Source organism: Alligator sinensis, unplaced genomic scaffold (assembly GCF_000455745.1).
Source record: "Alligator sinensis unplaced genomic scaffold, ASM45574v1 scaffold624_1, whole genome shotgun sequence".
NCBI classification, from domain to species: Eukaryota; Metazoa; Chordata; order Crocodylia; family Alligatoridae; genus Alligator; species Alligator sinensis.
The window spans coordinates 634538-651410 of NW_005842021.1; the positions used below are offsets into that span (position 1 = coordinate 634538).

The window sequence follows — 16873 nt, forward strand, 5'->3', positions numbered from 1 at the left end:
TGGCATTTAAAAAAAAAAAAAAAAAAAAAAGACTGCACTCAAGGGCTGCTGGGAGCTTGTGGCATAGCCCCCCGATGCAGTGGGGGGCAGCAGGGAGCACCCCCTGCCTTGCAGGAGCCAATGAATGCGGGGCTTGTTTGTTTTTTAAGAGCCGGGAGGCTGCGGCCTGGTGGGGCAACCATTGACAGGGCTGGGAGAGTAGGCAGGGGATAGGGCCTGGCTGATTCGGCGGCGGCTAAATCTCTTAATTGGATTCAGCCAAATCAGTTTGGGACAGTGGTTTGGAGTACCAAATGGAATCACTGTTCCCCAAATTGGCTGAATCCAAACTGAATAGTAGCCGCTTCGCACAGGCCTACTGGGAAGTGAAAATGCTGAAGTCAAAGGTGTATTTTTTTTTTTTTTGAAGGTGCAGGGGTAATTAGTATAGCTTCAGTTCCTGTTATAATACCTTGAAATATCCTGTACTTGAACAAAGCAAAATGAGGAATGGCGGTATCTTATTTTTTTTCTTTTGTTGCAAGAATTCTGTTAAAAGCCACTTAGACTACTCCGTGTGGTTTATTTTTATAACTTTGTTAATTAATCTGTGTTTTAGGTGCTGATATAGATGCATTGTGTGTTGCACCAAGACATGTGGAAAGAAGTGACTTTTTCACCTCGTTTTATGAAAAATTGAAGCAACAAGAAGAAGTGAAAGACTTGCGGGTAGGTTGGTCTTCTGAAATAGAATTAAGACAAATTAAGAAATATCTGAAGCAAAAAAAACTTTAATCTGTTAAGATTAGAAAGCAGTTTAATTAAATTCTGCACCACTCAGACCAGTTTTAGTCCGTCTTGTGCATATTCCCATTTATGAAAGGGTTAAAAAAATCTAGACAGAGGAATCTTCTAATAGCAGTGCTCACTAGAGTATTCACAAGTTCTTTCTGTCCCTCTCCCCCTCTCCTCAGTGTTCCCAGATGTCTACCACCAGAAGCAAAATATAGTATAGATGATCTCCCATTTGAAGGAGACAGACTTTTCAGCAATGAAACATGTAAAACTTTGGACAAAATAAACATTACGTGATCCATAGGTTTTTGGAGGATTACCAGGGCCTTTCTTCAGGTATTATGGACAGCTTTATCGCTAACCTGATCATCTGTTGTTATGCCTATGCATGTTGCTTGTGCAAGCAGTAACAACAAGGGATACTTTAAATTAGTGAGCAGAAACAAAGCATCCTGTAGTTGAATCTTCTCTGCTTGGTATCAGACTTTGTTTGCCATGCAGATGAAGTACTGCAAAACATTACTTAGAGATGCATGGGTTTTAGAAATAATAAAGGATTGTGCCATTCAGTTCAAAATCTTTCCTAGTTTGGGACTTCTGCCCTGTCTTCCCCCCCGAAAATATGCTAGGGTAAAAAAATATCTTGTTCAGATGGGAATAATAGAGGGGATTCAGAGTGTTCAGCTACCAAAACTTACACAATAAATCTTAATAAGATAAAGAAAAGGACTTTTGTGAGGTATGAGGCAGCTCAACATGTAAATCAGAAAGTTTTAGTTTCTAGCTTTGAATATTCCTTCCCTTGTAGTCCCAAATTTTTAGCTCTCTAACAGAGGACCTGCTCAAAGCATGTCTTCAAAGTTTTATATTTCAACTCCAGCTCCTTCACTAACTTAATGTCATGTGATTCCAAGACCAGTTGAGGGTATATCTCAACAATTGTTAGTTTGGGACTGTTGGAAATGTAAAGAGAAGATTTAAAACCTTAGTCTGTCTGTCCGTAATGCTTTATTCACACTCCTGATTAGCTGTCTTGGCAGCCAGTCAGTGTGAATAAAGCGGTAGGGACAGCAGGCAGTGGAGGGGCCAGGCAACTGCAACTGGTCTGGCCTCTTCCCCTCCCCTCTCTGCTCTGTGGAGGAGGCGGCAATGGTGCAAGGGGGTGGGGAATGGGGTCGGGGATGGGAGGGAGCAGCCCTGGGCCTGAACCGCAGTTGGGGAACAGGGTTGGGCCTGAATTGGGGGATGTGGGGAGCGGGGCTGGATGCTGGGCTCTGGCCCCCAGGGGGGCGTGGAGGGAGTGGCTCTGGCCCCAAAGTGGCGAGGGTGGGGAGAGCGAGCCTGGTCCCGGGCCTCCATCCCCGCCCAGCACCTCCCCCACCCCAGCATGTGTCAACGGAACAGACGGACAAGGGGTGCTGGCCCCATCCCCTCTGCTCACTGCAGGCCATGAAAACTGAGCATATTGGGGGAGGGAGGGACAAGGCCAGCGCCACTGGCCATGTCCACCCCCCAGTCCTGCAGGTGGTGATGAACAGAACAGCAGGGGTGGGGCCGGTGGATAGAGGGGGAGAAGGACTGGCCCCAAAGGTGGGGGGGGGGCAGAGCCAGACACAGGCCTCTGTCCCCAGCCACCTCTCCTCCCTCCCATCATTCTTGATGGGCAGTTGGCTAGTACTGCATATAAACCTTCTGGAGTAGACTGACGTTTTCTTAAGGATTGCATGATAAAGATGAGCAAGGATTTCTTATATTGATATCTTATGGGGCCAACATCATAGGTGGGCTGGAGTCTTGCACTCAAAAGCTAGTCTAACATTCTTCATGTTTTAAGGATTGCAGTCATTCTCTTTACCCATACAGAACAAAATGTAACCCAGATCACTCTAAAACCTAATTAAAACACTTATTATTGGAACAAAGTCCTTCCATAGAATCATAGAGAAGTATGCTTCAAGGGGCCTCCAGAGGTCATCTAGTTCAACCCCCTACCTGAGGATTATCCCTATCCAAACAGGCCTATATAATCCATAATCTAAACTGTGTATAAGACTACTCTGAACCCTGACGCAACAAAGACTTAATGACCTAACCTGTCACTGGTAAAGCAGGGAAACTATGGCAGCGTGTCCTGCCTGCTTCTATAACATGTCAGTATATGCATATGACATTGCGGGTTGAGGGCTATGCCCCGCACTCTAAAGGAAGGCAAACCCCCCTCCTCACAGTCTGTACCAGCTTGACCATGGGGTAAAGTTCCTTCCTGACCCCAAATAGAGTAATTGGACTGACCCTCTAACTAGGAACCTCTGGTTTTGGTCCTAGCAGGAGTATTGGCATACCCTAGCCAGTCCCTCCCCAGCTCAGTGCCTCAGGTGAGGCTTAAAATGCTCTGACACGTAGCAGGAAGAGGGGTGGGCACAGCCAACAAAACCCAAAAGTATTGGAAACGACCATGGTAGAACATAAGCATAGCTACGCCTAGATCATCTCTGACCACTGAGGTGTCCAACCTCTTCTTGAACACGTCCAGTGATGGGAACTCCACAACTTCCCAAGGCTGTCTATTCTACTGCTTCACTATTCTGGAGGGAAGAAGTTTTTCCAGATATCTTGTCTAAACTTTGCAACTACAAGCCATTTGTCTGTGTCCTCCTCTGCAGCAAGAGAGAAAAGGTGCTTTCCATCTTCTCTATGGCAGCCCTTTAAGTATTTGAAGACTGCTTGATTTATATAGGCTGTTATGCTACATTCTGATGAGGACAGTGACAAAACCATTAGGTCAGAAAACTAATCTGCTTTAGAGGGGGAGGCAGGGGAAGATGAATCACAAAGTGCCTGTTTTGTTTTCTTATTTCCTAGTCATACACAGGGTGCTAGATACAGTGCAGCAAAGCAGGTATGAACCAGATTGTTCTTACATGCCCAAGTGATAGGCCAGTAATGGTGTATGTATTTATTTGATATGTATTTTATTTGATTTATTTTGATTATTTGATAGAGTCTGCAAATTACTGGTAGTTATAGCAGAAATTGCCCAGTATATGCTGTGAACTTTGTGGTTTTGAATTTGATAGCTGAGAAATTTATTGAATGTGTTCATGAATATTTATTGCACTTAAGACCTATTTTTCTCTCTAAGTGCACTTAGTAGCTAATCATGTGCCAAATGTTGATATCTGTTTTTTTTTTACCTGACATCACTGTAAAATTAATTTGCTAAATAATAAGCAACTAACTGTAAAAGAAGATTACATCATGCTCCTTGCATACTTTATGAACCCTCCATTGTTTGTCAGTTAGAGTAACATTTTAATATTCATTACTTCAGCATTGTGGATCACTTGTCGCTTTTTTTCTTACCAGTAAAATTCTCACTGACCACTTGACAGAGTAGGGTGAAGTCTGTGTTTCATATCAATCAATTAGTGTGCTAGTTTTCTTTGAGAGAGCATGCTCATAAAGGATATGTAAGACTACACATGGTTGCTAAGAGCGATTTTTTTTTTTTTTTTTAATTATTATTATTATTTCAGTAGAATAGGATATTTCAACGGTTTATCAAACCCTTCCTCCCCCCCTGACAACCTTAGTGTGAAGATATTTTTTACCTAGTCAGCTGAATGTGTAAGCCTGTTCTGTCCCAAGTGTGTAAGTGCATAAGTCTGACCTATATACTTTCTTGACTATGATAGTATCTACTTCTCATGTTTAAGCAATTCAGATATCCAAAACATAGAAAGCTGCCACTTGCAGCTCTGTTCATTGCTCAACTTCTGCTTACCATATTTATTCAAATTCAAGATCAGGTTTTCTCTCTCTGCCTACTGAAGGGGATAGGATAGGAGGTAGGGTGACCACCTGTCCCTAATTGGGCAGCACAGTCCTTGAATGGGAACTTCAGGTCCAGGTCCACATGACTGGGACAGCATTCGTCCTGGTTTCACAGGATCATGCTGGAATCTGGGAAATGGCGGGTTTCCCCTTGCAGACTGGTAGCTTTCTAGCCTGCCAGGAGCTGCTGGGAGCAGGATGCAGGGAGAGTCATGTGCATGTGTGCATCTACACACATGCATGTGGCCAGGAATACAGCTGGGCAGCCTGGAGAGCAGCTCCTTGCAGGTAAGTCTATGGGAGGGTGCGGGGAGACAGATTGAGGCTCCCACGGTGAGGGAGGGAGTGGGGCAGGGGCTGGGGGTGCTGCCCAGCTAGGTCGGTTCATGGGGCTGGGGCGTGGAACAGGAAAGCTAAAAGTGACTTGTCCAGGGGGTGCTGGATCATGGGGGGCGGGGGGGTCGGGGGCGGGCTTCCGGTCACATGTACCTGCTGGGGGGCACATGTTCACCCTGACTTTTTGTGTGGGATAGGGACATATTTTAAGACAACTCTCAAAATACTTATGAAGTCTATAAATGGACAATTACAACACTTTTAATTTTCCATTTATAGAATCATGAATACAGGTTACAATTAAGTAACCTCCATCTACCCAGAACATATTTTAATAAAACTGTAGTATCTGAACTTTGTGCATTAATTTTCTATCGGCTGTTTTTGTTTTATTCAAAAACCAGTTTGAGGTGGAAAGAAGATAAATGTCCATAAAGGACACTGACAGATGTGAAAGGAAAAAAAACAAACCAACACTTTACTGAAAGAGGCATCACATCAGTTTGACCCACCTTCCCAGCGTCTGTATAGCTTGTGCACTTCAAGCAGGGTTTTTTGGCATTTTTATCTAATAGTTGATTCAAACAGTTATTAGATTAAGAGCGCCAAAAAGCCTTGCTGAAGCATGTGAGCTATACAGATGCTGGACAAGCTGGGTCAAACTGACACGGTGCCTCTTCTGGGTGTGCACTGTGCTTGGCATGGGGGTATACCGTGCTGAAAGTAAAGTGGCTATTTCTTTGTGATTTTTTTCCCTCCCCCATGACTGTAAACAGCCTTAAAGTCTAACCTCATGGTAGTATCATTTAGACTCGCCAGCATTTTTGTAAATATTCTTTCTTTTTTGCAAATTAAAATGTAATTGTTTTTCTTATTTCAGGCTGTTGAAGAAGCATTTGTCCCTGTTATCAAACTGTGCTTTGATGGAATTGAGGTAAGGGTTAGCCAGTTTGCTTTCCCAACCATTGTTAAAACATTAACACCACTATTGTACAACTATTCTGGAATCATCTCTTTTGTATAACAGTTGGGTATTATATTCTTATACCTGATTCAAGGAATCTTGAAGTACCTTACAAAGGAGGGTTGGTATCATTTGCATTTTAGAAAGGGAGAAACAGGTTCAGCTATGACATGGCTTCCTTAGGTTTATCCAGCAAATTAGTGGCCCATTTCAGGAGTGAAGCAAGAGGTATAGTCTTGGGCTTTAGCCACTAAACAACATTGCCTCCCAGTCTTATTGTAATCGAATTATGCTTGAATCAGTGAAAAAATTGAGCACTTCATGTAATTTTTTTTTTTTAAATGGAGGCCCAATTGTTTTCCTTTGATTCAAGTGTAATTCAGTTATATTAACATAGTATATCAAAGAAGTTGCCTATTGAATGATGCAGATATTAGAACTCTGCAGTTCAGTAAACTGTTGTAACCCTTTAATGGTCACTGTCAAAAACTAACATTTGTTCAGAATCAAACTCAAAATTTGTTTTAAAGCAATGTTATGATGGAGAACAGAGATGTAACTGGTAGAGTTTATGCTCTGGGCAGCAGAAGTGTACAGGGTTTGCACCCTCAGATGCCTGGATGGAGGCAGGTAGTTTCAGGGCTCTGGCGGTCTGGTGGGCACATGATGCTGGCTCGAAGGAAGGTGTCACTGCCAACAGCAAAGTTTAACCCTTCCCTAGGCCTACAGCCACTACAGCTTTATATCCAGATTGATGATGCAAAGCTGTTAATTTGGTAGTGGCTGCAACAGCAGCAGCTAGCTCCCTAGCATGGGAGGGCAGGGCCCTGCTACATTTTCCCCCCCTTCATCCCCCAGCCTCAAGTGCCCTTGCCTTCATGCTAGCAGCCCCCTTTTACTGAACTCCTGGGGTTTCTGCCCCAGTTACCCACCCTTAGTTATACTTCTGTGGAAGAAGTTTTATGTGGCTTTTTCATCTGTACTAATTAAAACAAATATGTTGCTGACAGAAAATCTAGTAGTTCCTTTGATCCCAGTATATTCAAACTCCTGATAACACCTGCCACCAGCCCCTTCTGCCCTTGGTTTCACCTGCAGTAACCTGATGCTGTGGGATGAGACACATTTGTTCCTTCCCCTTAACAGAGAGGATTTGTATTGTGTAAGCAGCAGAATTATTGTCTCTTCAGCACCATTCTTCACTTATTTTGAAGTGTCCTATTCTCCAACGTATTAGCATGAAATTTCCTATAAAACAGCAGTGTAATCCAGACTTTCTTTTAAACTAAAATACAATTAAAAATGGCTTGCTTAACATAGATGATAATACCTTAAAGTGCAAATAAAGCCATGTTAAGAGAAAATAGAAAAATGAATAGTTTATCTTTGGAAAGCAGCCTTCTCACTTTTTATAATCAGCCTGTTGCTTTCTGTTGCTGATAAGGTACCAGTTTGCTGGGATCTACAGACTTCTTATCAGACTTTCAACTGAATTGGGTAAATCCAAGGCCAGGTGATTTAAGGAATACAGAGCCCTTAGCACAGAAATACGCCCCCACATTTAATTCTTTTGAACCATGACACTGTTTCTATAACTTAGTTTAGCCCTGGAACATGCTCCCTTTTATTCCTTCTAGCAGGTTGATTTTATTGTATGAGTCTGGGAGTGGGGAGCAATCCCAACTTGAGAAAAATTCCTTGTTTTGCATCTAGGAAAATTTCCCTTCTGCTTTAGGAGTTGAGTAGCAGATCCCTGCCCCACAACTGTAACTGTTACTCTAAGGTGTGGCTGGTATTGCACTTTCTCTTCTTTTACCAGGTGAATTTTACATGTGTTATTTGAAAGAGGTAGACCAGTGGTTCCCAACCTTTTTAGACTGCGGACCAGCATACTGCAGACCGGAAGTGACTGGCATACTGCGGACTGGCAGCCAACCCTTTTTTATACTCTTTATACTCGCTTTTATACTCTGCCAGTCCGCAGTATGCTGATTAGGGGAGTGTGAAGCAGACACGATTCGGTTTGGATTTGGCCTGATTCAGGGGACAGTGATTTGATTTGCTGATTTGGATCACTGTCCTGATTCGATTTGACCAAATCTGAAGATTCAATTCTGATAATCAGTGATACGGCCATAGACACAGCTTTATATGTTTTTTCTGTGTACCTCGAGGTACCAGGCATGGCTTGTGAACGCTGAGATGGTGGGGCGGATGGAGCATGTCATTGGGGGGGAATGGATTTACTCTCACAGCCTCCATTGGCCTCGACACTGACTCAAGGTTCCTCTGCCCCAGCCTGAGCATGCTCTAGGCACAGCCTGCAATGCCCACAAGATGGCAGCACTGCATTGCCGCATGGCTCCTAGGCCACCAGCAGCCAGGACCAGAGAGCTCCATGCTCCCATGTGCTCCAGACTCATGCATTGAGAAGCCCCAGGTCCCACACAACTGCTTTTACCCACACACCCCGGGGCATCCTCACTCTAGAAACCAGCATATAGCAGCCAGGCCTGGGAGAGATGGAGGGTGCAGGACACTGGGGTACACCCTACCCTTCCAAGAACAGCCCATGGGATCCTTGCTTGGACAGCTACTTGAGCAGGGAAGGATGGCAGCTCAGGATTGCACTCAAGTAGGGTGACTACCTTTTCAAAACGCAAAAGCAGCACGCCTGGCCTCCTTGCCTCGCTCTGTCCTCCCATGCTGGGTCCTGCCCACTGGGTTGCAGAGGTCCCAGGGGAAGGGCAGCAGGGTGGGGAGCCCTAAATCTACAGCAGGCAGCCTGCATCCACTCTTGCCCCAAGCAAAAATATGGGAGGGAGGCACATGCCCCACATGCCTCCATCCCTGGGAGTAGGGTGACCACCATCCCTAATTAGGCTGGACAATCCTGTAATGGGAGCATCGAGTCCTAGCCCCAGGCTGTATGACTCTGGATAACATTTGTCCCCCATTCACAATGTTGTGCGTGGATCCGGGCTTTCCATTCACCATGGAAAAACATGGGAAAATGGCAGGTTTCGCCTTGCAGGCTGGCAGCATTTCCCCATGCAAGAGACTGCTTGGGACTGTGGGGAATGGGACACAGTGCCATGTGCATGCCCGCACACATGCGCATGGCCAGGAATACACCCAGGCAGCATGGAGAGCAGTTTCCTACAGGTAAGTCTATGGGGGAGAGGGGGCATAGGAGGAGCAGGGGGTGCAGACTGAGGCCCCCACAGTGAGGGATGGAGTGGGGCAGGGGCTGGGGGTGCTGCCCAGCTAGGTCGGTTCATGGGGCTGGGGCGTGGAACAGGAAAGCTAAAAGTGACTTGTCCAGGGGGTGCTGGATCATGGGGGGCGGGGGGGTAGGGGGAGGGCTCCCTGTCACTGCACTGCATGTACCTGCTGGGGGGCACATGTTCACCCTGACTTTTTGTGTGGGATAGGGACATATTTTAAGACAACTCTCAAAATACTTATGAAGTCTATAAATGGACAATTACAACATTTTTAATTTTCCATTTATAGAATCATGAATACAGGTTACAATTAAGTAACCTCCATCTACCCAGAACATATTTTAATAAAACTGTAGTATCTGAACTTTGTGCATTAATTTTCTATCGGCTGTTTTTGTTTTATTCAAAAACCAGTTTGAGGTGGAAAGAAGATAAATGTCCATAAAGGACACTGACAGATGTGAAAGGAAAAAAAACAAACCAACACTTTACTGAAAGAGGCATCACATCAGTTTGACCCACCTTCCCAGCGTCTGTATAGCTTGTGCACTTCAAGCAGGGTTTTTTGGCATTTTTATCTAATAGTTGATTCAAACAGTTATTAGATTAAGAGCGCCAAAAAGCCTTGCTGAAGCATGTGAGCTATACAGATGCTGGACAAGCTGGGTCAAACTGACACGGTGCCTCTTCTGGGTGTGCACTGTGCTTGGCATGGGGGTATACCGTGCTGAAAGTAAAGTGGCTATTTCTTTGTGATTTTTTTCCCTCCCCCATGACTGTAAACAGCCTTAAAGTCTAACCTCATGGTAGTATCATTTAGACTCGCCAGCATTTTTGTAAATATTCTTTCTTTTTTGCAAATTAAAATGTAATTGTTTTTCTTATTTCAGGCTGTTGAAGAAGCATTTGTCCCTGTTATCAAACTGTGCTTTGATGGAATTGAGGTAAGGGTTAGCCAGTTTGCTTTCCCAACCATTGTTAAAACATTAACACCACTATTGTACAACTATTCTGGAATCATCTCTTTTGTATAACAGTTGGGTATTATATTCTTATACCTGATTCAAGGAATCTTGAAGTACCTTACAAAGGAGGGTTGGTATCATTTGCATTTTAGAAAGGGAGAAACAGGTTCAGCTATGACATGGCTTCCTTAGGTTTATCCAGCAAATTAGTGGCCCATTTCAGGAGTGAAGCAAGAGGTATAGTCTTGGGCTTTAGCCACTAAACAACATTGCCTCCCAGTCTTATTGTAATCGAATTATGCTTGAATCAGTGAAAAAATTGAGCACTTCATGTAATTTTTTTTTTTTAAATGGAGGCCCAATTGTTTTCCTTTGATTCAAGTGTAATTCAGTTATATTAACATAGTATATCAAAGAAGTTGCCTATTGAATGATGCAGATATTAGAACTCTGCAGTTCAGTAAACTGTTGTAACCCTTTAATGGTCACTGTCAAAAACTAACATTTGTTCAGAATCAAACTCAAAATTTGTTTTAAAGCAATGTTATGATGGAGAACAGAGATGTAACTGGTAGAGTTTATGCTCTGGGCAGCAGAAGTGTACAGGGTTTGCACCCTCAGATGCCTGGATGGAGGCAGGTAGTTTCAGGGCTCTGGCGGTCTGGTGGGCACATGATGCTGGCTCGAAGGAAGGTGTCACTGCCAACAGCAAAGTTTAACCCTTCCCTAGGCCTACAGCCACTACAGCTTTATATCCAGATTGATGATGCAAAGCTGTTAATTTGGTAGTGGCTGCAACAGCAGCAGCTAGCTCCCTAGCATGGGAGGGCAGGGCCCTGCTACATTTTCCCCCCCTTCATCCCCCAGCCTCAAGTGCCCTTGCCTTCATGCTAGCAGCCCCCTTTTACTGAACTCCTGGGGTTTCTGCCCCAGTTACCCACCCTTAGTTATACTTCTGTGGAAGAAGTTTTATGTGGCTTTTTCATCTGTACTAATTAAAACAAATATGTTGCTGACAGAAAATCTAGTAGTTCCTTTGATCCCAGTATATTCAAACTCCTGATAACACCTGCCACCAGCCCCTTCTGCCCTTGGTTTCACCTGCAGTAACCTGATGCTGTGGGATGAGACACATTTGTTCCTTCCCCTTAACAGAGAGGATTTGTATTGTGTAAGCAGCAGAATTATTGTCTCTTCAGCACCATTCTTCACTTATTTTGAAGTGTCCTATTCTCCAACGTATTAGCATGAAATTTCCTATAAAACAGCAGTGTAATCCAGACTTTCTTTTAAACTAAAATACAATTAAAAATGGCTTGCTTAACATAGATGATAATACCTTAAAGTGCAAATAAAGCCATGTTAAGAGAAAATAGAAAAATGAATAGTTTATCTTTGGAAAGCAGCCTTCTCACTTTTTATAATCAGCCTGTTGCTTTCTGTTGCTGATAAGGTACCAGTTTGCTGGGATCTACAGACTTCTTATCAGACTTTCAACTGAATTGGGTAAATCCAAGGCCAGGTGATTTAAGGAATACAGAGCCCTTAGCACAGAAATACGCCCCCACATTTAATTCTTTTGAACCATGACACTGTTTCTATAACTTAGTTTAGCCCTGGAACATGCTCCCTTTTATTCCTTCTAGCAGGTTGATTTTATTGTATGAGTCTGGGAGTGGGGAGCAATCCCAACTTGAGAAAAATTCCTTGTTTTGCATCTAGGAAAATTTCCCTTCTGCTTTAGGAGTTGAGTAGCAGATCCCTGCCCCACAACTGTAACTGTTACTCTAAGGTGTGGCTGGTATTGCACTTTCTCTTCTTTTACCAGGTGAATTTTACATGTGTTATTTGAAAGAGGTAGACCAGTGGTTCCCAACCTTTTTAGACTGCGGACCAGCATACTGCAGACCGGAAGTGACTGGCATACTGCGGACTGGCAGCCAACCCTTTTTTATACTCTTTATACTCGCTTTTATACTCTGCCAGTCCGCAGTATGCTGATTAGGGGAGTGTGAAGCAGACACGATTCGGTTTGGATTTGGCCTGATTCAGGGGACAGTGATTTGATTTGCTGATTTGGATCACTGTCCTGATTCGATTTGACCAAATCTGAAGATTCAATTCTGATAATCAGTGATACGGCCATAGACACAGCTTTATATGTTTTTTCTGTGTACCTCGAGGTACCAGGCATGGCTTGTGAACGCTGAGATGGTGGGGCGGCTGGAGCATTCCAAAGGAGTGTGTGTGTGTGGTGGGGGGGGGGGGGGGGGTTCCCCTGCATGCTCGGTGGTGGACTGGAAGCTGTGTCTACAGCCGACTCATTGAATGTCTCTGAATTGATTTGGAGGCTTCTGATTTGATTCAGAGAGATTAATGGGTCTCCTGATTTGATTTGGATTCGGCCACCGAATCGGGCCAAATCTCCTCCGAATTGAATAGGTGACTGAAGCTTCGCACGCCCTTAATGCCGGTCACTTCTGGACTTCCGGTCTGGCAGCCAACCCCTTGCAGCCTGGGGGTTGGGAACCTCTGACATCAATTGTTTCTTCTTTAAAGTTTCTGTTTGTTTCGTTTTTCACTGAGATAGTTGTGCTGTCCAGAAGGTAGGTAGGCTGAAGTGCTCAATCTATACAGACATTGGGGAGCCAGGTCAAACTGACATGCTTCCTCTTCCACTAAAGTGCTTATTTTTCCCCTACCCCCCACCCATGGTCTGTCAGCAGCCTAAGTGTAAAAGGAGGCCTCTATATATAGGGGTGATTCTAGATCACAGTTCAGTGTGACACTTGCTTGGAATACCAACAGGCCTCTGTTTAAACATGGTTAAACTACCCTTGGGCATAAAAGTAAATGGAGACGGTGCTCCTTTCATTTGTACCGGAAAAATATTCTCACCAGCAAAAGTTTTAAGGGAAGGGTCTTAGATCTGTAGCCTAATAATGCCAGTGGAGCCTCTGGACTTGCTGATGAGATCAGTTTCCTTGTTTATCTTGCCTTTTACTATGAAGATGTTTACAAAAGGGAAATTACTTATTTCTTGATTTTTTTTTTTTTTTAATTTATTTATTTATTTTTTTCATCTGTGAAAGGAAAAAAGTAGAAAGCTATTTTATGTATGACTTTATTATTAAACAGTAATGTTCATAAATGTTTTTCTGAAATTTTTGTCTAGAGTTTAGTTTTCATGTCAATTTCAAACCTGAAAATCAAACTGTGTTTTCAACTTAATTTAGATGAAGGCAGAATTGAAAGCTTAATACAATTATCAGTTTCTAGGAAGCCACTAGGAAAGACTTTTTTTTCTTTAACATTATAATAGTGTAATGAGAATTTGCTTTTAAAATATAGACTGTGTAAGAAGTCTCCTTTGCATGGTAGATTGAGATATATCCTTTGTGTCTTCTTTTTCAAATTACTTTTGAATTAGAAACTTTAAAATAGATGGTTGAAACTTCCTTGTTTGTCCTTTGATAGTTTTTAAGTGTCCTTAAACTGGCTGTAGGCCTCCATTGTCTGTCTTGCTCTTAGTGTGATAGTCTAAGGTATTTCACTTAGGCTAGGAGAAGCATGTTGTCAGGTATAATTAAAATTTAGCCTGGGCAAGTAAAACTCAGTGCTTGACTAACAAAATCCTAAGGTGTTCTTTGTATCCTTGTCATATTAACTAACATCTTCCATCTGAGGTTAAAAATACCAACTTTGCCTCCCAGCTTAGTTTCCTATGAACATCATCAGTGAAATGACATTTGTATCCTATACACAGCACTCAAAGTGTGGAGAGATGGATTTTGGTTCTATCTTTGCAAGGACCTCTTAGAATAATAGGATCTTAGGAAAGTAAGGTTGGAAGGGATCTTAAGAGATAGTCTAGTCCATTTCCCTTTTCAAGACAAGATCTAAATTATTCCTGTTTTAAGTTTAGCTGTTATATATGGTGTATGGTGTAAATGGTCAAGTTGGCTAATTGTCAGTGCAAGAAATAGAAAAATTATGGCCAAAATTATTTCCTTTGCCTGTATCTATTTCAAATCCTTCCTGATCACCACTTACACACAGCTTGGTACGCAGTCCCTAGGTTTTATATTTTTAAATGCATACCATGTTTGTAGTCCCTTATACTGTTGGCATCTTGACATAGCTTGCCCCTTAATGAAAGTCCAACAAGCTAATGCACTTTGACTTCACACTTCAGTGTATCTTGTCAATGTAGTCACAACCTTTATAATTTAAAGCTAGTGCTCTACTACACTGGGTATGTGTAGAGCCAAATTTGCCTGTTAATTTGGAGTACTTGATTTCCCCCTGCCCCCGTGGAGCACCTGATTTTTGTGCGTTTATTTTTATTTTTTTGATGGTTTGCCAAGATTTCGGACCTAGTCTTATTTTCTCATCGGACACATTTAAAAGTCATAGTGCTTCCCTTGGAAGTCATGGCAATGATAGATGTACAGATTTCGTTGCAAATAGGACACTTTTCAGTACCAGTTATGTCGTTTTTCCTTGGTTCAGACCCAGGCCTCATACAGATGTTCAGTTTCTCTTGGGAAAGTTACTGCTGTCCCAGTAGAAACCACAAATGTACAGATAGCTATGCTTTTTCTCCCAGGGTAAGAAAAGCCATTCCAGGAGAAAAATAATCTGGCAAAAACCAGGGTTAAATCACTGCCAGGAATGTTTTTCCTGGGACAGTGAATATCTGTACATGCCCTAGCTTTTTTCAGAAGAGAATATAGACCTCCAGCTTTTCCTTCTTTTCCCCAAGGAGACAGTGTGTCACTTGCTGGTCTCTGCTGTTTCAGAACACTCCCCCTTGGCAACTTCCATGCTGTGCTGCAGGGAAGTACAGCCTGATGGAGGGCAGTCTGTCAGCCAATCAAGACTGCCCTATGCCCTGCTGCTATCTGTTTCCAGGCAGGTTAAGGGACTTTGCAGAGCATGCTAAAGTATCTTTAGGGCCTCAGTATTTTAGTGTCTGTATACATGGCTCTGGGTAAGTTTTTTCTGCCATGAGAACAAACCTGAGAGAACTCTCCCACATTATTTGAATGTGTAAACACAGCCCCAGTTTGCTTTCAGCCTGCCTTCTGAAAAGCTATGACAATGTTTGCATATCTGTAGCTTGTTCCTTAGAGAGGCTATCAAACATGAGAGAATTTACTGAAAGCTTTGCAAATAGTGTGTTTTCTTTACCTTATCTTTTCAAGGATTCTGTGTAGGTTTCAGCATTCCTTCATTCTTTCTTGGAGGATAGGGGGAGCAGCTAAGTGCATTTCTTTAATAGTCTAAATTAAACTCATTTAATCTGAGAGTGCTTAATTTGTAGGGTGGGATTAATAACGCAAAAGGGAATAAACAGTTTTTCACTGGTAATAAATTTAAATGAGTGGTAACTTGAGGGAGATAATCAGTCATTTCTGTGGGTTTTTTTTCTAGATTGATATTTTGTTCGCGAGATTAGCGCTGCAAACTATTCCCGAAGATCTAGACCTTCGAGATGATAGTCTACTTAAAAATTTAGACATTAGATGCATACGAAGTCTTAACGGTATGTGTATCTGTGGTTTGTTTGTTTATTTTGTGTATACCTTTATTTGAGAACTGATTTAACTCTCGAGCTAAATCATTCATAACAAGAGTTATTATATTATTGAGCTGAGTTACAAAGTTTAACTGAACATCAAGTATGGATGCAAAAGAAGCCTAACATTTGAAAGTCTCCTTGGTTCTGGAGGTAGACTGGAAATTCTGACTACCTCAAGTACACTAAAAAGCAGGGTTGGCAAGCCACTCAATTGACCAGTCAAATATTGTCAATTGATCGGTCATTTGACTGCATTTTTTTTGACTGATTAAAGATTACAGCAGTTTTACGGGGGGGAAAAAAATTGTAGTTTTCTTGACACACATGATTTTTAAAATTGTTTTTGACACATTTTTAATGGAATTTTTTTCCTGTATATTATTTGCAACAGTTGGCAACTTTTACAATTTTTGACCAGTCAATTGACCAAACTTTTTGACTGGTCAAATACCCATCCCTAAAACTTTAAATATAAAAAGACTATATAACCAGGACAAGGATGTTTGTCCCAGTTGATTCTTCAGTCATATGCAACCTTTGAATGTTCCTCTGTGTTATAACTTTCTCTTGTGTTGAATTTCTTGAGAAGGGGCCTTGCAGCACTTTAGTGTTCTGCAACCAGCTTTCTCACAGTCTCCAACAACACTTCCTACCATTTGTTAAACAGATTACTGAAGCATTTAATATTGATGGGTTTATAATGCCATCCTTAAACTTGAGACTTAGTGCCTTGCTCAGTTATTGATAGACCTACTATCTCTCAATATGGTTCTAAAAATTTGTTCTGTTACAAGCAAGGTGTCTACGAAAGCATAAAAATGTTGTTTTCTAATTGATAGGTCATTTGAAGTTAATTGGGTAACACTGGAGTTTTATAAGAGTTTGCTCCTATTTTGAATCTATAACTTTTCTGCATTTCACATTTCTCTCGTGACTTCATAACAGAAGTATGGGTACCTCTCTTCTGATGTGCTTTTTTAAATACAAATTAAGCGTTCTGTTCAAGTGCAGCATAGTTTAAAAAAGAATAAGTCAAAATGCATTAAACGTAGTGTTTAAGTTCCAGACAGCTAGTGATAAGAATATTAAATGCAAGAGGCAAGGATTTTTGTTGATTATCTTTATTGGACCAACTGCTTAGTGTGGAGAGACTTGGACATGCCTTCAAATGCACTTCTCTCTTCCTCAG

General features: G+C 42.3%; 1 protein-coding gene across 1 annotated transcript in view; it reads left to right on the plus strand.

The window, feature by feature from the left end:
* Positions 1-16873, plus strand: part of PAPOLA (poly(A) polymerase alpha) — a gene marked incomplete at its 5' end in the record, with an annotated part of 58903 nt that overhangs the window by 4606 nt on the left and 37424 nt on the right. The window contains 3 exons of the mRNA XM_025202335.1: positions 599-708; positions 5825-5878; positions 15537-15648. Of these exons, the coding sequence (XP_025058120.1) occupies positions 599-708; positions 5825-5878; positions 15537-15648 (276 nt within the window). The remainder of the gene's footprint in view (positions 1-598; positions 709-5824; positions 5879-15536; positions 15649-16873) is intronic.